This window comes from Amaranthus tricolor, chromosome 13 (genome assembly GCF_026212465.1).
Source record: "Amaranthus tricolor cultivar Red isolate AtriRed21 chromosome 13, ASM2621246v1, whole genome shotgun sequence".
In the NCBI taxonomy this organism is placed as follows: domain Eukaryota; kingdom Viridiplantae; phylum Streptophyta; class Magnoliopsida; order Caryophyllales; family Amaranthaceae; genus Amaranthus; species Amaranthus tricolor.
Genome location: NC_080059.1, coordinates 4032622 through 4056500, shown reverse-complemented (window position 1 = coordinate 4056500; position 23879 = coordinate 4032622). Strand labels below are relative to the sequence as shown.

The window sequence follows — 23879 nt, the reverse complement described above, 5'->3', positions numbered from 1 at the left end:
TGCTAATTTTTATCCCTGATGTAGATGTCGTATGACTCTTTATTAATGAATCAGATATTATTAAAAAAAAAAAGTTTAGAGGAACGATTACATATCTTTGGTAAAAATTTTAGTGAGAATAATGACCAGCGAAGAGCTAAAATATTTTTATAAAATTTGAAATGTATAAGATAATTTATCAAAAAAATGGACAAAATAGTATAAGTTTTAACTTTATTCCGAAAGTAAATGTGAAATTTCCAAACCTGAGGTTTGGGGCTGTTCGCAGTTAGTAACTGCGAACAGGTCAAAAAAGACAAAATAGTTGTTCGCGGTTACTAACTGCGAACAACTATTTGACTTTTTTTGACTTGTTCGCAGTTAGTAACTGTACTGCGAACAACATGCTCCACAAAAATAGGTCAAATAGTTGTTCGCTGTTAATAACGCCGAACAGCTATTTTGTCTTTTTTGACCTGTTCGAAGTGCTCCAAACTTCAAATTTGAGAATTTTACGCTTATTTTTAAAATAAAGTTGAAATTTATATTATTTTATTCATTTTTTTGATATTGTCTTTTGCATTCCAAATTTTCACATTTTTAGGGCTTATGGGAAATGAGATATTTGCCTATTTTTATTGAAAACTATTTGGTCAAAAGAGTAAAAGAAAAATCATGGACTTTGGGTCTGGTCGTGTTCACCTTGTGTATTACAGTAAATCAGTAATTGCACGTACCTGCTCTCTGTTCATTCTATTACTACTCCCACATTCCCAGACCCTCGCCTGACCGCCCTGGCCTGAGAAACTGCCGTCCACGCCTGAATAACTGCTGCCCACGCTTCACCCATTTTGCAATCTGTCTGTATTAAGGTACTTCAAAATTTTGAATTCTTTTTTATGGAGTTTCTTCAATTATTCGCTTCAATTTGAAAAAAATTAGGATTAATCCGATTTCAATTGGTCTATAATTGATTTTCATTTGTAGATTCTTGAATTGGATCTAAGGAAATATAAACCCTTATTAGAACTGCTGCACAAATGTCGACGGAATTGATAAAGAAGAAAAGAGGAATAGAGGTACAAGGTTATACAATTGAAGGGTTATCAATTGGTGGGCAGGAAACCTGCGTTATCTTCCCTGGTCTCAAGCTCGCTTTCGATATCGGAAGGTGCCCTCAACGTGCCATCTCCCAAGATTTCCTCTTTATCTCTCATGGTCATATGGATCACATTGTATGTCTTTTTACTAGTTCTCAACTGCCCACCTTTTTTTTTTGGGTTTTTTTGGATTGTTTAATACTTCATTGTTTTTTAAGGTTTTTCGAGTTTTATCCATAATGATTTTAGGGATTTTTAGAGCATTTTGATTGGGTTTGCAAATTGCAATGGAATTCATGTTTTGGATATTGACAATTGACATGTATGAACTGCATAAAAATGCTGTTTCTTTTTCTTGGAGATGTTTGGTTGTGAATCTTAAGCTTCAATATACTATAATGATTAGCAGTTGTTTATCAAGGTTATGCTTATAGATTCTACTTTAGGGTAAAAGTGATGTTTTGTTCATTGGGAGGGAGTGTTGGCTGCTTTGCTTGTTAATCTGACTCTGAGATATTGGTCTTTTAGGATGTATTGTATTTTGCAACTTTGGCAAGTAGACAACACAAAGTTGTGACCATTTTAGAAAGTTATTAGCAAGTGGATAATGAAGGGATAGGTTGGATTAGGTTGTCGTAAGGTTGGAGTCATCATTATTAGAACTAATTAAAGAAACTCATTGCTGAAGGCTTGAAGTATCCAGTTGCAGCCTAGACCAGTAGATTTTCCCAGGAGACTATATTTTCTTTTAATGATCCAATTTGTTGTTCTTGTCTATTTATCAGGGTGGACTACCAATGTATGTCGCAACTCGGGGTTTATTCTCCATGAAGCCTCCTACAATTTTTGTACCTAAAGAAATAAAAAGAGAAGTGGAAAAGCTTTTTGATGTACACAGAGTAATGGACCAATCTGAACTGAAGCATAACTTAGTTGGTCTAGACGTGGGTAATTTACATATATAATAGACATTTCCATTATGTAAAGTGAACTCTCTTTTCCTTTATGTTTTCTCAATCATTAGAGGTTTCTTCTTAAGTACTTTTAGTAATGTATCATATGTTTTTCAGGAGAAGAATTCTATCTTAGGAAAGACCTCAAAGTAAAAGCATTTAAGACATATCATGTTATTCCCAGTCAGGTACCACGTAATCCCCTCTTAGTTATTTCTCGGTTTAAGAGATAATGTGTGAGTGAAGACCTTTCTCAAAGCATATGTGTATACTAAGATAAGGTTTTCTTGATCTTTCAGGGATATGTTGTTTACTCAGTTAAACAGAAGCTTAAGCAGGAGTACATTGGCCTCCATGGGAATGAGATCAAGGCTTTGAAGTTATCAGGTGTGGAGGTCTGTTTTGATGTATTCTCAAGTAAAATTTTTGAAATGTATGGTAGACCTTGTTAGTAAGCCTGTTTGATTCTTAAACAAAAAAAGCTTTCCACTTTTCTTTTTACAACTGCCTTCAGTAGAATAGAAAAAGAAGTAATATTCGCTAGAGGGAAGGGATTATTATTTATTATAAATTGCCTGTGAGTGTAGTGTTTTACCCCAAACCATCCTTACTAAAACCTTTACACAAGAACACCCATAAATGTTAATTTGTGTACCCTAGCAGTCAACACTCGACACCAATATTTCACTTATCTCGTGATATGTCATGTTAACAAGTCAAATATCCCCGAAAATTACATTGCCATTCTATTCCCTTACCCTCCAAATATTAGTCATTTAAAGCTCCTCCACAGCTATCACCATTATTCCATCCCTTCTCCCCAACATTATGATGTTCACTTAAAGGCAGACAAGGAAAATGATCAACTTAGAAGAGCCTTGAAAGAAAGAAGGAAAAACGGATGGATCAAAGCAATATAACCAATAATTGTGTCTTTAAGCACTTTTGGTAGACACCCTAAGCATCACAATGAACATCTTAAGAAAAGGTTACGCTACAAGTTTGCTCGAATAATTCACAAAGAATCAACTTGTATTTCAAAAAAGGCGTACCCTAGGATGAGATGCTTTGCTTTTCTTCTATCTATAATGGAATTAGGCATGCTAACAACGACTTACACACCTAACTCTTTGACTCTCATCTAACACAACTCCCAATTTAAGATACCAAATAAGGTTAAAACTCCACAAGTTACTAAAGTTATACATCCAAGGTAAAAAGCTCCCTAACTTATATCTAAGGTAAAAAGCTAACTTAACTAGTAGCTTAATTAGATCTTATTACACGTAAAAAGAGCCTTAAAAAGGCTTTCTTATTTACTTTCTATTTCTTAAACCTTCCAATTTAGGAGATGTTTTATTTTGCCTTGGATGCTCTATTACAACTGTAATTAAGCTTGAATTCAAAAGGCTTTGTATCGGCCATTTAGTCTTCATGGAGGTTTTGAAGTCTTGCTGTGATTGTTTCCCATTTGTTTCATGTAGCCTCCCACTTGAATTGCTTCATTAACAACATCATCAATTTGCTCCTTCTCATTGATTCCAAGGGATCTAATTTGAGTAGAGGAACTCTTCTCTTTGTGACTTAAATAATCATAGGATAAGCATAATGAGAACTTTTATTAGTTTGATTTCAATGAACAACTTAAGGCTTTCGTTGGAGTCGTTCTTCACACGTGCACTTGTTTCCTTTATATGTTCTTGTTACTTAATCATTTGAGATGCTTTTCTTTGTCGCACTTGAACTAAAATTAGCTCCTACACCCATATTCAAACCAAATGAGACATCAAACTTTCCTCCATTATCTTAAGTATAAGGATGATACCTGTGATATATATTGGATATAGAACTCTTTTTATCAACATGTTTTCAGACTTCTTGGACTATTGGACTTGCAACTATACTTTCTTATTTTAGACTTGCTTAAAATTAACAAAACTAAATAAAGATTTTACGTGTTTGTGAGATGTTTTGTTTGTAGCAAAAGTCGTATCTTGAATTTGTTCTTTGTTGTTGACTTAGAGTTTCGATTATGCATTAGCTTCTCTCATTGTGACGCCATTTTCTCCAATCATCATAAGGCAAGTGGAAGTCAGTGAAAGGCATGATGAACCCTACAACTGTAAAGAGAAAATTGCGTACTAACTAAACAATTCGGGTCCTTGAATTTAAGAATAAATACTTGATGTTGGATTTTTGGGCAGCTGACCACAATTTATCAGCATTTAGGCTTTGGCATTGTTGTTATTGAGAATTCTGATGATGGAAATAACGTAAAATTTGGATTTTTTTTACTTGGGTAAGACACAAAGAACAGGATGGTCAAATATACGAGATTTTATTTACTCAATGCATTTTCTGCGTATTTGGTTTTGCTTAACTTTATATGATGGATTGGTTACACAATTTGCAGATTACTACTACAACTACATCACCTGAAGTGGCATTTACTGGAGACACAATGGCCGACTTCATTATTGACCCAACTAATGTTGATGTGCTTAGGGCCAAGATTCTTGTAATGGAGGTATTTCCGACTCCAATGAGTACTATTATGTTTTTATTTGTGAATTTTATTTAGAGATGGATGAATTGCTCAATATTTTTAGTGTGTATATGATAGAGCAAATTTTAATAACCGCAAGTGTACGATTGACGTGTAGCTGTGGGTCGAACACAAGGAGGCGAGTTAATCAAATTGTTTGTTTTATGACTACAAGACATGGATCAAGAAAATAATATGGTTGGGGAAACTAATGCTACGATGCAAGAACTAAAACTAAAACAATAACTAATATGAAGGTAACAATGATGCAACAAACTCTAGGGTATCGGGCATCACCTAATTCTAACATGGGAGTCGATCACTCTCATGATTGTATGAAATTGAGTCATTAGCATAATTAAATGTGATCTAATTAACCTCAAGCTTTCGCTCTATTGATTAATATTGGTTTAAGACCTTACTAGTGTTAATCCTCAAACTTCCGTTTTATTGGCTAAACTAGTAGGAATTTAACTTAAATATATCTCAATCCTAAATTAATCCTAATCTCAAACTTCCGTTTTATTGAAAAAGTTAATAAAGATATTTAAACTGAGATTCATTAAGCATAGATTCAATTATGGACTCAAATTCACACAATCAATCCATAAAATATCATCTCATGCTTCGAATTAAAATTTATGCCCTAACCCTAGAGAGGAAAACTACTCTCTAGACATAACGATGAAGAACATGTAGTAAATGATAAATAAATCCTCAAGTAGAACTATAAACATGAAGATCATAGATAAATTCAGTGCACAAAAGCAAATAATAAAGCTATTAACAAAGAGAACTTACTAATGGGAATAACATAAATGAAAATTACCAAGAAATCAAATGTAACAATGGAGTTTTACCCCACAAAGGGCTAATGGAAGAACTTGAAAGCAAAAAATGATGAAAAATTCAGAAAACTACTCAGGAATAAAACTCAACTTCACAAAAATAACTAACTCTATTTATAATATCTACTAAAAATAAAACGTAACTGCTGGCTCGACAGGGGAAAACGCCGACTCGACGGTCAAGGACCACAGCAGAAAGCCGATTCGGCTTTTAATGAAGCAAAACAATGATTTTTTCAAAACCTATCACCGAGTCGGCGGTCACTTTTCTTCCACAAAAGCCGAGTCAGCTTTTGTCACTGACAATATCATCAATTTTCCAGAATATTAAGCCGACTCGGCGGTCGCTTGGTCTTCTTAGGAAGCCGAGTCGGCTTTACTCTCTATCCATAATCCTTGTATCCAGATGCTAAAGACGACTAGGCTTTACTTTGAAGGCTTCTCAAAGCCGAGTAGGCTTTCCTTTGGGGCTGGGGACTTCATATGTTGGATCGCTTTGCGGCCTCTTTCATGCATTCTTTGACTCGTGAGCATCGATCTCCTTCTCAAAGTGCCCTGCAATTGTAAGAGCCACAAATCTTGCACAAATATATCCCAATATCATCAAAATCGACTCAATTACTCCCAAAGGATCAAAATATTACAAACTGGAGTAAATGGACTAAAAACAATCCTAAACCACCACTAAACTTCATCAAAGGAGCATAAAAATAGACGCAATAAGTGCAAATAATTGCACTTATCAGTATACTGTATATTGATTCTTTAGAACTGCAGTGTCCGTCTATATGAAAAAGTTGGGTTTGCAGCAATTTTATGTATGAAATCCTTGTGATATGTGTTCTTTTAACCTTGGATGTTGTTTTATCTCTCTCTCTCTCTCTCTCTCTCGTCTCTTTTTTGTGATTGTACCTTTTTCTCTCTATTTTCTTTGTCGAGGAGAGTGTAGGAGCTCAAGTTCTGGGAGAGGTACAAGATATTGCATGAATCATGCTCAAATGACTCCAATTGTGCTTGGAACTTTTTTCCTATTAGACTTACGTCTCCAATATAGAATCATCGCTGACGTTTACATTTGTGAATTTATCTATTAAGACAAAGGAAGTATCTGTATCGCTAATATCTAATGAAAGCGGCGTTGTTTGTTGCTAATTAGTGAGAGGGGGCTAATACTGGTTTCTTTGTAATTGATGATTGATGTACTCGGACTCATTGCTGATGTTTACATTTGTGATTTTATCTTGATCACTAAATCTCCCACACTAAAGGCGCAGATGACTTATTTTAATGCAGTGCACCTTCTTAGATAACGCAGTTGCAGTGGAGCATGCAAGAGATTATGGACATACACACCTTGCTGAGGTTTTTTTTACCCTTTTGTTTTTAATAATTGTTTAATGAAGACATTTACAGAAAAATTAATTTTGCTTCAACACATCATGCTTACAGGTTATTAAATATGCTGATATGTTTCAGAATAAAGCAATTCTGTTGATCCACTTTTCAGCAAGATACCAAGTCAATGTATGAGTGCTAGGAACTATGCCTTATTCATCTTCTATTATGAGTATCACTGTTGAGTTTTGTTGTTTGATACATCGAAAAGAAATATGAATGTGAAACTATCTTCATTAGATGTCTGAAATATTTTCTTTACATTGCAGATCCTCCATCGTAAAGAAAATTGATCGTAAAGAAAATATTTCAGACATCGTAAAGAAATAAGAAAAATTGATCGTTGTTGCTTTTATGAAGATTTCTTTGTTGCCTGAGATAGTTTCTTTGCATGGCAGATCCTCCATCTTATTATCTCAGTTTTTGTGTCTCTCTTATATTCAGACCTCGGGTTCCTATCCATGTCTTGTCAATGTAGACAGGATTTTGATGTCATTAACATCTAATCATTATTGGTGCTTCATCCTTAAATTAGTTGAGTGAACCAAGATATGATCAGACCCAAGTTCCCCTAAGCCGCAACATAGCAGATCTACTCATCCCAATAGACTAGGCCAGTGACGCTTAAGATGATTTGGTATGATTTAACAAGGAGCAGTACCTTTTGTGGTTTTAAGATGTCTGATTCACGGCAAAAGTAGAAGTAATTTCATTGTTAACAAAAGATGTCTGATTCACACAAGCTCTGACGCTAATTTCCGTTTTTAAGCTGATCACATGACATCAAACTTTTGACTCCTGGCTGTTCCAATAATTATCATAACATATTTTCTTGGAAATGAAGGATGATGACAAAGAGAGAATCATAATGAGGCCAAGCCCGCCATTTGGTCTTTTTTCTAACATCTAAATGACATGAGCAAAATTGCTAAATATTCCTTTACTGAGATAGGGCAGGGGTCAGTTAGGTGAGTGTAATCTCTATTCTAACTCTACATCCTTTCTTTTCATTTTGGGTAGAAACTGCAATTAAAAAAGGCTTTTTTTTTTTTCCATTAAACAGGAAGAGCTGCTCTTCTTGTTACTGTTTATGTGATATGTAAGGAGAGTTGTTAGGATCCTAAGCATATGTAAGCCAGATCCCAAATACAATTTTTACTGGGAAGTGTTTGCTGATGCTTGGTCTATAGGAGTATTTTGCAGTGTAGAGGTTATATCTGGTTGTTCTTTTGACGAATTGACGTGATAATACTGTCTCTCCTCTCCACCCGCACGTTTCAGCCCCGTTTTCTTCCCCAAGCGAAAGAATCAGTTGGACAAGTGGAGGACGGAAAAAGTAATTCATATCTGTAATCTGTGAGCTTATATTTTGCAGTGATCGGTGGATGTATTTAGTAATTCTCCTAGAGCACCAAAGTGAGGCATAAACTATTGACTGACTTGGTTTGACATCGTCACCTCAAACTTTATCCTACAACTTCTGTGTTATTGTTCTGCTCACTGTCACATGATTCACTGATGTCCTTGTGAATTGCAAATAAAAAAGAGACTTATGGTTGTTTTTGGGCTATTGTAAGGTCATTCTTAGTGAATTGCGAATTCAATAAGTGAACTTGCAAATTATGTTAAACTAGTTCTGCTAATTATGTGCATAATTTTGACGACATTTTTGATGGTACATCTTTTGTATGCTAGAATTCAGCTTACTCTTATTAACCATCCATTATTTGGCAGGAAATTGAAGAAGCCATATCAAGATTGCCCGTAACATTTTCTGGTCGAGTTTTCGCTCTTACCGAAGGATTTTGATGATGATGGTATTGAAGGGACGTTTCCAGTTTTGGAGCATCTTCTGTTACACATGAAGTTTGAGTTGTTGACACGTGGAACTTGTTTTTTCGTTTCTAATTCATTTTTACACTTCCTCCTCCACGGTTGCTGGAAATATATCCATTTAAATTTCACATGATAGTATACATCAAAAATCTTCTGAAAATTGTTGTAGCCATCAATCTGGAAGTGTTTTGAATCTGGGAATAGACTGGTTTCTGACATTATTAAGCACAAAGTTGTAGAAAGAGATGTTTTTTATTTACGTGTAGTTGGCAGGATATCGATCTACTAATCAGCGAGACGTGATCGACATTAAATCCTTGTGTTCTCGTCTTATAAGGTGGGTAATTTGATTATGAGAGTTTTTCATACCAGGCCAACACACGAACAATATGCATATGTTCAATAAGGTCATAAGCTAACAAAGGGAGTTGATAACCAAAATGAGCTAACATCATCAACATCAAATTAATATAACTCCGGAATTAATTTTAATTAACCGACTTAGTCATTGGGTAAAGTTGTCTGTAGGAGTCATTTGATAGCTTGAGGTGATGTATAAGTTATTGGTTTCCAATAATTACGCCAAATATATTTTGACATTAAATAAAAAATTCTCTTCGGGTTTTGAACATCTTGGTATTTACAATTCTCAACTACAAGTTGCATAACATATAAAATGTTAATTAATTTAGACTTTTTAGCATCCAATCATATTGTCTAACTAAATTGTTTTTCAAACTATAAACAAATAATATGTTTTTCAAACTATAAAAAAATTATTTAAAGAAAAAAAAGAGAAATTGACTTAAATTTTTGTGTGTACAAAATTAAAAAAATAAAAAAAATTGAATATTTGTTATCTGATAAGGGGTAAAATGGATAATTGAATTTTCAAATTCAAATCGAATTTGATATTTAATTTTAAACACCTTATCCATATGAAATCACTATCAATCAAATTCATATTTATACTTTTCTTAATTAAGATGGACGTAATGCCAAATATGTATTTTTTTCGTTCTTAAATAATTGTATCTAATTGTGATATGTTTTCAGTTATAATGTAAGGGAGGAAGTATAATTTTACCCAAACTGCCACAATGCTCTGAGTCTCGATCTATGAATATATATCGAATTGAAGTTCGTTTCCAGTTTTCATGTTTCCACATCCATCGACCGTCCCACTTAAAACACCAATATACAAATCTCTCAAAACCCAACATTCAAGAACTTTGGTAATCCCTACAAGGCTACAACTCTCTTTTGTTCGTGTTTGATCTAATATATTCATACAAATCGAATCTTTCTGCAAATCAATGGACCATTCATGGCGTCCTAACCCAATTCAAGGTAATATCTGTCCTACTTGTTCTTTTTCTCACTTTCCCTTTTGCCCTCCTAACTCTCATCCCTCTGCATATTCTACACCTGCTTTTGATTCCATTCGTTCCCCAATTAACTTTAACCAAACCAATTATAATAACAATCCGGGTGACCCATATTATGATCCGAGCTATAGTAACAGAAACCCAAGTTTTCCTCATGTAGGTGATTTTGGAACTGTTAATAGAGGTCCCTATCCTATGAAAAATCATGGTTCTGGATATGGGGATGGTGGTTACATGTGGAATGATTATAGTAATGTTAATAATAGGAGTAGCAAAAGATTAAGGGTAGATGGAAACGATTGTGGGCCATATGGGCCAAACGGCGTTGCTAGGGTTTCGTCGAATTTTCATGTGGAAGATAATGAAAAGAGATTGAAGTCGGTTCATGATCAAGGAGTGTTTAATCCAGGTTTTGGTTTTGGTGGGGATGTGAGAGGGTATGCTTCAGGAAGTTCTGGTTTTGATTGGAATTTTGATGGTTGGCATCATGGGAATTCGAGTAATTGTGGATTGCGACCTCCGGGAAATGTGGAGATGAGAAACTCGTTGGGGACGGGGCATAATGTGCATTTTGGATCGCAGTTTGTTATGAATAGGAGTGCCTCCAATGTGGAGCAAGATGTATTGGGAAATCAATATCAACAGCAAGCTCAATATGGGCAAGTGGAGAACCCTTCTGATCCCAGTAGATTTTATCAGGGAGGGGTTGGACATGATATTAATGGACAGGGGCATGGTTATCATTACTCAAACTATGGAAATTCTCATGGTTTAAAAGAGATGTATAGTGGCAATGTGGACTCTATGCATCCTAACAATGCTCCAATGCACAATGATCATAGGAACAATATGCCATCATTGAACCACTACCCAAACAACCATTCTCCGTTACCTTCTACAGGGCAACAACCTGGTCGTTTGAGATATGATTATGGTTCTCAACACCAAATTAGTGATGTACATCCACCTCCTGTTGATGGGTATCAAGTTCCAACTGGTAATCAAAATGTTTCTACCCAGGCTCATTATGGGGTCTCAAATATGAATTATCAAGGAGGTTATGGTAACTCTAATTCAGATAAAATGGCTCACATGCATGCTTCACTAGGATATGATGTACAGCCTCCACTGCCAACTTCTCCTCCCCCTCCTCTGCCTAGGGAGCCACCAGTTAGCTGGCCAGTAGAACAAAAGCCGTTATCTTCACCATTGATAGTGTCCTCCTCTTTATTTCCTGTTCATGCTGACTCTTCAGCGGCTGTGCTCCCTGCACAAGTCCCCATTCCCGAATCTCACTCACGAGCCGCCCCACTTCTATTGAGCTCTCAAACTGGACATACAACACGTGGAGCGTTTCAAGGGGTGAGTGATTCTTGTTTTTTTTATTGGCTATTGTATTATAGATTTAATGGTATACTTCGGGTTTTTAATGGCTGCGTCTGGCTTTAATATGAAGCTGTTATGATTATTTTTAAACAATTTGCTTAGTGATTGATCCTAGAAATGCATTATAGGGCTGCTCATTAGGCCACCATTTCTCCTTCTCTGGAGGACATATACTAGGTCTTATAGGAGATAGCTACCCATGTTCTACTAGTGTGGCAATATGGAGACAAACTAGGAAACAAGGGTATGTATCTCCTATATGGGATAAGTGATACTAATCTCTAATTGACACCAAGAGCATTGTTGTGGAGACTGCTGCGCCTTTTGCTTACTTATGGGTTTTATCAATCTGCTAAACCAGCAATACCTTTCCTTCATTGATTTCTGTTTGATCTTCAAGTGAATTAACAAATACTTTTTTCAAGGTGTTTTTGACATGAGACCTCTTGTTGTCTTGTTGATAAGGGGTTTCATAGTAATATGGTTATCATCCTTAGAGTTCACCGTTGATTCTACTTTTAATGGTAGTCTTTTCCAACTGTTTATGGTTCTACACATTGAGTTTTTTACTTCTAATTCTTGTTTTGCGTGAAATCTGGAAGTTCTTTACTTGAGCACTACTGAAAGCCTTTTGTAGCAATTGTATGTCATTTTTTGCTAAATGGAGAGGCTAAAGGGTGAGTTATTTAATCTCACAATAATTCTCTTTCGCCAGGATCCTCAAGGCACTTCAACATTAATTAGACAATATGTTGGAGATGGCCAATCACGCTTACCAAAGAATAACTTTGCTGATAAACCTAAAATTATTGATGCTGCCCACTTATTCAAGCCACCTCATCGAGCATCTCGTCCAGATCATTTTGTAATCATACTTCGAGGCCTACCAGGTACTCTTCTAGCCGATCTAGTTTCTGAATATCACAATCTTTTCTTCGTGAACTCTTTATGTGGTTAAAGTCTAGAGTTGAGGTTGCCGAGTTCATGTTGTCGTGTGTTTTTGATACTACATTTTGAATTTTTAAAGATTTTTTTATTATATTAAAACATTTCACAGACTCTTGTTGTCTGCTGGAAATGAGTGCTTATCTTGCCGCATGATCTCATCAATTTAGGCTAGAATGCATTATCCTTCTCCAAATGTTTCTGGTTGCTGGTCCTTTCTTGTTGTGTGTTTTATGCATATTTGTTGCCAGGTTCTGCAGCTTTATGTAAAAAAAATGGCTAGTTACTTCCTAATAATTATGGGTATCTGTTAATTTCAACCTGATAAAAAATATTCCAATTATTATTGGGTTCATATAAAATGCAACTTGTTGACGTATTCTTGCCACTTTGTGTCACCTATGTTCGATTAAAAAGTTCGAAACATACTGCAAAAATAAACATGAGTCCAACATTTTCAAGAAACATAGTTCCTAACTCTACGTGGTCGAAATCTATGTTGCTCGAACTAATTATTTACCATCAAGTATGCCCCAAAATCAAGAAAAAAATAACAATCCCATAAATACCCAAAAAAACATATGAAAATGGAAATAAAGATGATGAGAAGATAAATAAAGCATAAGATGAGAAGAGAAAACATAGTTCTTGCATTAAAGGGGTTTCTTCTGAGGCCAAGACCAAAAGGCAACAGGCCTTGGGTTTTATAAGGCGCTCATATTAAGGAATCACTTCATCAAGCCCAATCAAGGCACCTAGCCCGTTGCCCACCTGAGCCTCGCCTTATGCGTGCATAGCCGAGTTTTGTGAACTAAGGTTTTAAGACACTAGACACTCCAACATGGCTATATCACCTGGACACTTCACCTTTAGTTAAAATCACGAAAGTTTTTCACTACATAGCTAAAGCAAAGTTATTGACTTGTACGCAAAAGCAATAGTATCCAAATCTGAGTAATATAGTTTAAAATGATAGATTGGGTTGTAAATATTGTAATAAATGGTGTTTCATTTTCCCATTCATTACTAGACGACTAGTATTTGATGGATGCAGTATTAGAATATACTTTACTTTACATGCATAGAATTATTTTTTCAATCATGTGCACTTATTTATGTGAATTTGTACATTGCAAAGTGCCAATCAGACACAACCTCTTTGTTATCATTAAAAATGGGAAGGTTGTGTACATCTGACTCCCCAATTCCCGCTAAGGTGGGAGCCACTTAATGGTATTGAGGTAATAAAATGCAATGTTGAATGTAACTCAATCTGAACCCAAAGCTTGAGAGGATGTCTTCTCTTTTTACACTTTCTTTAATGCAGGAAGTGGAAAGAGTTACTTAGCAAAGATGTTACGAGATTTGGAAGTTGAACATGGTGGTAAAGCGCCTAGAATTCATTCAATGGATGATTATTTCATGACTGAAGTTGAGAAGGTGTGTTTCTTGATATACACCCTCGTTAGGATGTTCAATTTCTCTTATATGTATTGCATGATTTATGAAGTGGATCATCTGTTCATATTTGGTATAACCGTTACATCCGTTTGTTTTAATTTTTACTTTGGGAGTCCTTTAAGTCATGTGGTAGGTTGAATAGCTGACATGCAGAGTTATGTATATTGATTGAAAGCTATCATTGTAAATTGAATGTATTAGAGAAAGTAAAAGCTTAGTGAGTTCTCTTTAAATTATTGCTGCGATTTTCAGAATAGAATGGAGCATTATGTTAGCATAATGTAGTGCCTTTTACAATGCTTAACAGTTTAATTAATCTTTGAACTTGCACAATGAATATCTTATATCGCATAGGTTGATGAGAAGGAGGCTTCAAAATCGTTAGTGAGATTCAAGAAACCCGTCATGAAGGTCTTAGAGTATAGTTATGAACCTGAAATGGAGGAGGTGATGCATCTATCTGAAACTATAAGCCTTCTTTTAAGTAACTCTGCTTTGTTATCTGGAATCTTCTAAAGATTGTGATATGAGTACACTTCTCTCTTCCTCTGCGTTTTGCTCAAATTTTGTTGGAATATTTGTCTTGTTATTGTTTAGGCTTATAGATCGAGCATGCTAAAAGCATTTAAGAAGACTCTTGAGGAGGGTTCCTTCACCTTCGTAATTGGTATGACTAATTATTACTAAAGTAAATATATGTTGATATTTTGTTACGCCTTTTTTAAATCTATATTTATTTTTGTTGTATAAATAAACTTCTATGTGTTTGAATTTCTGTGTTAAAAATTTAATGTTCTTTTAATATTCTTTAGAGAAACATAGGCATAGACATCTAAGTAGGTGAGATATTGTTCCTGTTTATCAGGAATTTATGAATTTCGGTTATTGAGTTTAGTTGTGGGTTCAAGTGTCATGCGGTGTTGTCGCACTGCTTTCATCTTCACTGACATCAGATGCAGTTTTCATTGGGAATTGATTCATTTCTCGCTGATATGTTGTGCTTCGTCTTAGTGGATGACCGCAATCTGCGGGTAGCTGATTTTGCTCAGTTTTGGGCATCTGCAAAGGTATATTCTGTCTCTTTAAATCAAGCTATGTGAGCTTTTCTGCCTGTTTTCTGTTTTTCGAGTCTGTGACAAGGGATTCTCCTCGAGTTCGGAGCGGACAATGTTTTTGTGGATCTGTCTGCTATCAATTGTTTTTCTTTTGATGGCTACAGGCCACTAGGATCTCTCACATTGATTTATGTAGCCAACCCCCATATTGTTAGGGTTAATGCTCTGGAATTGTTAATGTATTTTTATGGTGAATTATATTACGCTGTCTATTTAAGCTTATTGCTGAAATATGATATTGCTTCTAATTACTTCAGCCTGATGTTGGTGCGATTTGCCAAAGTTTATTATTGAGCCAGAACATCCTCTTGACTGCTGTTTTCATTTTTGTTATACCTGAATTTCTCTTTCCTAAGTCCTAACTTAGTTATTCTTTTTCCAGCTTTGATTGATTGTTATTTTTTCTTTCTTTCTTTCAGAGGTTGGGCTATGAAGTTTATGTACTGGAAGCGCCGTATAAGGATCCAACAGTGAGTTTTTTTGGGTAGTTAACAATGTTGTTGGTCATAGTGCAGGTTTTTTTTGTGTTTTTTTAGATTTCTAGTAGCACCAGAATGATCTACATGTGTCTTAAACTTTATCATTATGCAGTAACAAGTTCTGGTTTCTCTAGGGTGGTATTAACTTCAATTTTTAGTTTAGTTTTGATGTAAAACCAAATAAAACCAAACTAAATTTGGTTTTCCATTTTTCAATCCAAATGTTTATTAAACCAAATTAAACAAAACCGAACCTATTTACACTCCCAAAAGCCAAATCAAACCATAAGATCAAATTATCTTAGTCAAATATTAATAATTGAAACACTTAACTAAGTTTCAAATACATGATTAAAAGTTCGATATACAAAATAGTTAAAAGTTTTAAGCATTCTAAAAAACCAATTTTAATGTTCCGCCGAATTTTTTTAAGAATTACATTTTAAATGTCAAGTGTATTTTTCTGTTGAAGAAAAGGGCTCCAAAATTAGATTAGACTTCGCTTCGTTTTTTTCGTTTTTTTTTCTAGTGAAATCTGAATCCAAACAAAAATCAAATTGATTTTTTTTCCAATCCAAGCAAAACTGAATCAAAAAAGAGTTCAAACCAAATTATTAATTCAATTTTGCTTGGGTTAGATTTCGGTTTTTCACCAAACTATTTCTTGCTTTTTCTTTATTGTATATTTTGAATGATGCATTCAAAAAACTTTCACTTATTTTTTCAGTTTTCCATAATTTTTGCCTCTTTATTAGTTATAGAAATAACTCATATCTTCTAGAGACTCGAGTTAGTTCTGAAATTTGAAATGTATTTCTGAATTGCTGAGTGTTGATGTGAAAACTTAGGAAACATCAGAATTTGTCATTATTCAGATTGCTCCGACCCAATTACCTATACTTTCTTTCTCTTTTTCTCCGCAATCACTTAACTCCTATCCCCCCAAATAAAAAATCCACAATCACCTTCTGTGGATTTCCTGCTCTTTCCCCCACCTATTTTTTCTGATATTCTCTACCTGGTGGCGGACATATTAAAATGAAGGCTTGCCCACATTGTGGACAGACTGAACTCACATCTACCCGTGGACAGATGAATCCCGTTATCAATGGACTTGGTGTATTTGATGGGCTGGAGGAGTCTGGATGTTTTATGATTATGAATAATCTTTGCAATATAAAAACAAAAATTGCTAGTAGATGGTGGCAAGCGAGGAGTGTATCCTAGTGGAAGTTTCCCCGCAGATTGCTTTGTGAAGCATAGTACATAAATGAGGTTTCAGTCATGACTGTGATTATGTTCATGGTGATGCTATAACGGGCGTGATGCCGTTGTCCTATTACCAAATATCAGCTGAACCCATGAGATATCCCTTGAACCGGTCTATAATATGTTTTTTACACCTTTATGATTCGGGAAATCTTGGCTTGGTTTGATTTGAAACCTTTACGGCACGGCCGATATAATATGATGTATCAATGTGATCTTTTTTATGCACTATGGTCTGAAGAGAAAGGGGTGTGGGTGGCTACTGAGGTCTAAAGGGTTATAGATAGTGGTGTTGGCCTGTTGGGTATGTTTTTGAAAATAGTGGTGTGTTTTGAGTGTGGTAAATAGTTAATGCCAATAGCATATATGGCCTCAAATGTGTTTTTTCCTCTCTAATTTCTGTTTATGTGTAGGGTTGCACTGCTAGGAACATCCATGGCTTTACTCAGGTTGAAGTGGAAAAGATGGCTGCACTATGGGAAGAAGCTCCATCGCTATACTTACAAGTGGATGTTAAGGTTAATTCTATGACCCTCTTTTCTATAGCTTATGTAACTCTAATTAGCTTCTGCATTAGCATGCTTGTTCCAAAATGATAATTGTAATATTTTTCTGACAGTCTCTATTCCATGGAGATGATTTGAAGGAAAGCAATATAGAAGAGGTAGAATAAAGTTTTTTTTTTTTTGGTATCTTTTATTTTATTTTTTTATTCTGAAGGCCTTTCTTGCTGCATGTTTAGTAAATCTTTTAATTTTTTTGTGGTTGATCTTTTTGATTTTGTTTGAATTTGCCACAGGTTGATATGGACACAGAAGATGACAACATTGATGGAGGCTTGAATAAGTTGGATGAGAGCGTAACTGAGAAAATTGTTACGGCTTCAGCGGGAGACCTCGGACAATATGGTATCTTTCAGCTTTGTCTCAATTCACTTTTTGTCAGTTTTTCTTCAACTGATTTGTGCTGAAATTAAACTATGCTGTTTGGAGTTGATTTTCCTTTTCCACTCCCTTTAATTGACAAAGACAAAGCAAGTGATCACATACCACATCCTTCAATTTAGTAGCTTAAGTTTTTTGACTGGTTTTTTGTCTATTGAGAAATGGAAGTGTGATCAGGAGTGTAGAAAGGTCTTAATCGGAGACCTTTGAGATTTTGGAATGTAATATCTTTTTTTGCTTATTGGAATATTTTTAAGGGCTGTATGTTTGCTTGCACGTGTAAGATTGTGGCCCATTTATATTGTCTATAAATATCTCCTCAAATCCTTTGAATGTTCTTCAATATGCTTGTTGGCGTCTTTTAATATCTGCACCACTCCTTGAAACTTGATGTTCTTTGGTTTATAAAATCCTTTTTCCATGACAGTCTTATAAAATGTTAAGGATTTTGAATCTTTTTACCTTGAATTGCTAGCAGTTTTTCAACTCAATCATTTCAAAATTGCAATTGATTGTATGTCATTGAGAATTATTATAGAGGAAGGGTTTATGGTTAAGTTATGGTCTTCAAAACAGTTTTACAGAAGGATGAGTGGAACTTTGAGACTCAGGTTCATAATTCATCAGAGGAAGTCAAAGATTTAGGACGTAGTAAGTGGTCTGGCAATTTGGATGATGATGACAATGAAAGGACTGAAGTTTTGAAGGGCAAGGCAAATGTTTTGTCTGGATCGGTGAGAACTTATGGGAGAGAAGGTAAATCTGTTCATTGGGGGGATCAGGTATGATATATTTGTGTTCGTTCTTCTATGCTTACATGCTTGAATAACTGACATTTATAGATGTCACACTTTGGTATATTGTGGTCATGTGTAGTGTTTCTACTGTGTTATCTTTTTATATCTTTATTCTGAAATGCTTTTTGTCCATGTTTTTGCTTACATTTTTTTTTTGCAGTGTGAATTATACTAATTCTCTTTTAGTTGCTTCTGGGATTAGCTTTAACCCTATTGCTCTTATATGTCAATATTCCCTCCCTTACTATTGTACTTAACATAATAGTAGCACTTTGTTGTGGGCATGCGGAGGGACTGAGGGAACGGAAAAAAGTAAAGGAGAGTTATGAGTGAGTAGGACAAAAAGTTGGAAAAAGTGAGTGTAAAATATTTGTGGAATGCCCAAAATGGAGTGAAAAAAATATTAGGGAATGTGGTGAGTCTGGGCCTCTGCGGGAGTTTTTCCCCTTTTATCTATGGCAATTTGCTTGATTTTCATGTTTGTGTTCTGTTGTAATTTACATGAACATATCTAGCATTTAGGGGAAAATATTTGATCTTGCACTTTTTACATGAAATTAATTCTCTCTTATTTAGGGCTTTCTCTGTTGCTCTAGATTTTTCCTTGTGGTATGTTTTTCCATGTATTTATGATTGTAGGGAAATTTTAGTTATGTTTGCTAAATTTACCTGAAAGCATCTATTATTGCTTTCCATCTCCTTCCTTGACTTATATTGTGGTTAATTTAGATTTTGCAAAGCCGATATGTCACCTAATTGCCTGCTCCCTATCAATGGAGACAACTGACTACTGACTAGTGAACTTTGGTTTGTTTTATTTCTTGGCCCATTTTGGGTGAATCGTGAATTCAAAAGGTGAATTAATATGAAATTAAGTAGCAAATTAAGCAAGTACATTAGTCTTATGAGTGCTATCTTGTCGATAGAACGAGCATTAATTCTATGTTGATTTGTTTTTCTGTATTTGTTTCCATGCTGAACTATAGTTTTTACTTTTTAGTAGTTTTTGATGTTAATTCCTAATTAACTGAAAATGCTGCTGTCTTCTAGAGTGGTCGTACTGGGTTTTCCATTGGTGCTGTCAAGAAGGCAAATTCAGGTTCGTTGGTCATCGGTCCTGGTCCAGGCTACAACCTGGTGAGTCTCTTGTAAAGTTATAAAGTTTAGATGCTTACTCGCTCAAATTACTTAAAGTGTTTCATTGAACTTGTACAGAAGTCGAATCCATTGCTTGAGGAGGAAGCAAAAACCGGAAAACCTGGAGTTATGAAGAAGCAGCATAGCATGTTTAAGGAGAGGCTGCGTGCAGAGCAAGAGTCCTTTAAAGCTGTTTTCGACAGAAGGCGACATCGTATTGGGGGTCTTGATGCAGATGATGATTGATTCGCCAAAATTAATTATATAAAATTTTGCAGTTAGCAATTTTTTACTTTTACATTGCCCCTGCTGTATATTAAATGCTCAAACCAGCTGATATAAACATTATATTGCCTGTATTATGATGTAAACCAGGATGTGAGCCTAATCAATCCGGTGTTGGCGAATCGTGCATTGTAAAACCAATGAAGTTCGACATATATGATTGATTTTCATCAGATTTAAATGTTTCTAATGTGATTTATACGTTGGCTTCTAACTCTCAAATAAGTGACTTTATTTCATGTTATTTTCTGTTGTCATGTCAAAAAAAAAATCCAAACTTCTAAAATACTCTCATAGTTATTGTAATTCTCTTTAACAAACTTATCATTTTAAATTTCTAACTATATATATACATCACTCACACACATTAACTACTTACATAAAGTCAAAAAAGATCAAACCTCCCCTCTCAAAAAAAAAAAAAGAGTACTTTATACTTTTATTTAGTCATCTACTAACTATATTGGTTTAATAAAACCCAAAATGGTCAACACCATCCAAAGACCTTTTTACACTTTCATTTTGTATGTAGTGGATATTGGTGAAAATGTTGCCTTGGACTTATCAACATTTACTCCAATCTATTCCTACTCAACGTGTATTCCACCATTGAATCTATTAAATGTTGGGGCACTCAATAATTTCTTCTTATTTCTATGTGGGTCAAATACTTAAAGAGTTAGGAAAATATTTAGATCACCATAAATCACAATAACTTAAATTTACTTAACAAATCTAAGAGGTTATCATGCATAATTCTGAGCATGAGTAAGGTGTTTGATTGCATAGGACCTTCTAAATTTAGGAGCCTTAAATATTAGCTGATATTATTTTGCATTGTTTTTGCTTTAGTTTAACTATTTGTTTTTAGACCTTAAAATTTCAAAGAAAAAGTAAAACATACAAACCGAACTTAAAATTTATAGTGTATTTTTACTCCACCCCTTGGAGATTAATCAAACTTTTCTTAGCCATAAGATCAAATAGTACGTAGTTCTTTAGATTCCTTAAACATAGAATTATTTTTATATATTATATCTAGAAAATTGCTAAAATTGAAGCATTGAAAGCTAAAACAAGTTACCACCTTGTATATTTTAGTTCATTGATTATATCAAGTATTAACCCCCGTTTCTCTTTGCTTCCCATTTCTTCTCTTTCCCTTTTAGCATCATTTAGGAACCTATTAAACCTCCATTTTGCAACAAACAATGGATTAAGCATTCCAAGGGAAATCAATTATCAAAAAGGAAGGAAAAAACACAAAAATAAATAAATAAATAAATAATTAAAAGAGAAAATTAAATTAAGAAAATGAGGGATCAAATAGTAAGGATTGTGTTGATGATCATGTTAATAGTTTCAATGATCCTCCTTAAACAAAGTGAGGCGAACATAGGTGATTATGATGATCATTGGAAAGAACGAGCGTTTAGCTAGTAAATTAAGAAAAAGGAAGGCATCTTTATAAAATTGATGGATCACTATGGGTTGTTTGATAATTAGTTTTTTATTTGCTTTTTGGTTGATGATTCGTTTTTTTGTTAATCACATAGTCAAAAAGCGTTTGTAAATAAGTTTTAAGGTAAAATTTAAAAATATTTTTTCATTGATTTTTGGCGATCAGCTTATTTTTTAATAAATAACTAATAAATAATTTTTACCAAATATTTTATTAACAACTGGCTTGAATAGTTGTTTTATCAGTTAATATTTTCAGCCGATTAAACTAACTAACAGTTTCAGCCGACAACTCTAATTAATATCTATTTGCCATACAAATACTATAATAACTTAGGGTATACAACTTGATGTAGGAGTTATTTGATAATAGACCGCTGATGTTATTGTCACAGTCGACTAGTTGACTTATTAGAATATTGATATTTTTGTTGGTTGTTAAGTCACGTATACAAGTCAGCTACTAACGGAAATATTTGTCAAAAAATACTACCGATTGTTTTTCAAAGAAAAAGAGCACCAACAAGTCAAAAACTAATGAAAAAATATATTTAAAACATATTTTTTCACTTTGCTTTAAAAACTAAATTTTCAGCATTTATCAAATAAGTTTTTTTTTCCTGTTTTACCAATCAAAAACTCTATTAAATAAATTACCAAACGACGTTATTGTTATAAGTAGAGGAGTTCATTCAGGTCATCGGGTTGATTTCGGTCAGATATTTCGGGCCAATTCAAAATCGGGTTTTGTTATTGGTTTTTACATAGTTGTAATATATTTTTAAGTCAAGTTAAATTAAATTCGATAATAAAGTCAAGTAAATAACGAATCATCAGATCTGTTGTAAATAGCTTTAGACTTGTATATAAGACCGTTCGGAAAGGGTAAGGTAAGGTATTTCATACATTTGACAATCACTTTCAGAAGAATAACGGAACCTATTCATGACAAAAAAATAAATAAAGGAGACACCTTTTGCACTTGTAAAAAAAGGGCCCTTTATTCAATATGTTTGAGAAGTGCTTTTTAAAAAAGGAGAGAGCATAGTGATGGACATGGACATGTTTCAAAGATCTTTGAGGTGGAATCATATGCTTTGCACACACACAAGGACAAGGGCATCTAAACTATTAACCATTTCTTTCTCACTTATCACTTCCTACTGGTTTTATCTTCAATCTTCTCCAAATTCCTTCCTATTATTGTATTACGAACATTGTGGATTGTGGTGGGCATGGGAACAATTTCTCTATCAAAATAGAATCTTGCTTATCTTGTGTCACTCTAATTTTAAAATATAGAAGTAAATATCAATATTTGGGTGTACCAGAATATAAGTAGAATATGAAGTCATTTAATCAAACATTTATACCGTAAAAATTTATGTTTCTGTGTGTAGGAATGGCAATGGGTCGAATTCGGCTCGGATTATATATACTTCTATTTTGCTCCGGATAATAGTCGGAATTTTTTTTTCAATCCACCTCCACTCGGAGTTGGATTATGCATACTCCAAGTTTGCCCCGACTCGGACTCTCGGACCTCCAACGGAGTCGCATGCGGAGTTGGATATAATCAAACTTTATCGTTGTGATATTATTGTACTAATGATTTTAAAGCATAAAAAATTAACAAAATATTTTTTTCAAGTACAATTTAACAAAAAAAATATGTACTTTGGATTCAAGTTTAACAAGAGAAATAGTCCTATCACAATTTAACAAATTTTTCTCGCATTTAAATTTGTCGTATTTTATTTCTCTTGATCTGTATTTCGTATTTTAATTGATCAATCTAAATAAATTTACCAAGTTGATGTGCAACTTTTATTTAACCGTAAGCGCACGGTGTACGTGTAGTCGCGAGTCGAACACAAGGAAGTTAGGAAAAGAAACTTGCTAATTTCTACTAAAAATATTGCTTGAAGAGAAAAGTGTTTTATTGTTTTTTGGCTAATAAACTAAAAATGCAATAAGAAATTGGATTGAAACTATACGATGAAAAGATCTAGGGTGTCGGGAATCGCCTAAATTCTTGTATGATCAAACTCTTATTAGTGTCTATGAAATGTCGGATTAATTGTGTGATTAAATATGATCTTGTTAATCTCAAACTCTCGCTCTATTAACTATTAGATTTAGACCCTATTGATTCAATTCTCACACGCTAGTTTTATTGAACGACTTAATAAGAATTTAACTAGAATTTACCTTAAAGCAAAGTCGATCCCAATCTCACACACTAAATCTTTTGACTAGTCCGACAAAGCATGTTTAATTTAGAGTTATTAGCAAAATTCAGCCACTTTAATCCTAATTTCATAGACACATTCAATAATCAAATCATACTTGAATTATAGGTTCAAACCCTAACCTTATAAAATAAATCTACTCACTATTCATGGTGGAAACAATGAATACAAACCTTAGAATGAAATTAAGCATGATAAAAGATGATAATAATGAAATTGCAAGGAAAAACAATAATTAAACTATGAAACACACAATTAAAATCCAAGAGACAAAAATAGGAAGAACAATACTGCTTTATTAAAT

The 23879-nt window shown here is 34.2% G+C and overlaps 2 protein-coding genes across 4 annotated transcripts; both read left to right on the top strand.

Moving 5' to 3' along the window:
- Positions 1–653: 653 nt before the first annotated feature.
- Positions 654–8974, top strand: LOC130798274 (tRNase Z TRZ1). The gene is made up of 9 exons (XM_057661198.1): positions 654–851; positions 967–1214; positions 1865–2027; positions 2150–2220; positions 2332–2427; positions 4446–4559; positions 6719–6787; positions 6875–6949; positions 8555–8974. Exons 2-9 carry the CDS (start codon positions 1020–1022, stop codon positions 8627–8629), a joined length of 858 nt encoding a protein of 285 aa, XP_057517181.1. The 5' UTR covers positions 654–851; positions 967–1019; the 3' UTR covers positions 8630–8974.
- Positions 8975–9718: 744 nt separating this feature from the next.
- Positions 9719–20061, top strand: LOC130797475 (uncharacterized). Of its 3 annotated transcripts, XM_057660067.1 has the most exons (14): positions 9721–10006; positions 10205–11406; positions 12146–12320; positions 13703–13815; positions 14191–14283; positions 14434–14503; positions 14848–14903; positions 15371–15421; positions 17113–17217; positions 17319–17363; positions 17499–17607; positions 18220–18425; positions 19491–19577; positions 19656–20061. In XM_057660067.1, the coding sequence occupies exons 1-14, from the start codon at positions 9973–9975 to the stop codon at positions 19821–19823; spliced, it is 2514 nt and encodes an 837-aa protein (XP_057516050.1). In that variant the 5' UTR covers positions 9721–9972; the 3' UTR covers positions 19824–20061. The 3 variants fall into 3 exon arrangements, with proteins under 3 accessions (XP_057516051.1, XP_057516050.1, XP_057516049.1); XM_057660066.1 differs by having other exon boundaries at positions 9721–11406; XM_057660068.1 differs by lacking the exon at positions 18220–18425 and having other exon boundaries at positions 9719–11406; positions 19656–19817.
- Positions 20062–23879: the final 3818 nt, after the last annotated feature.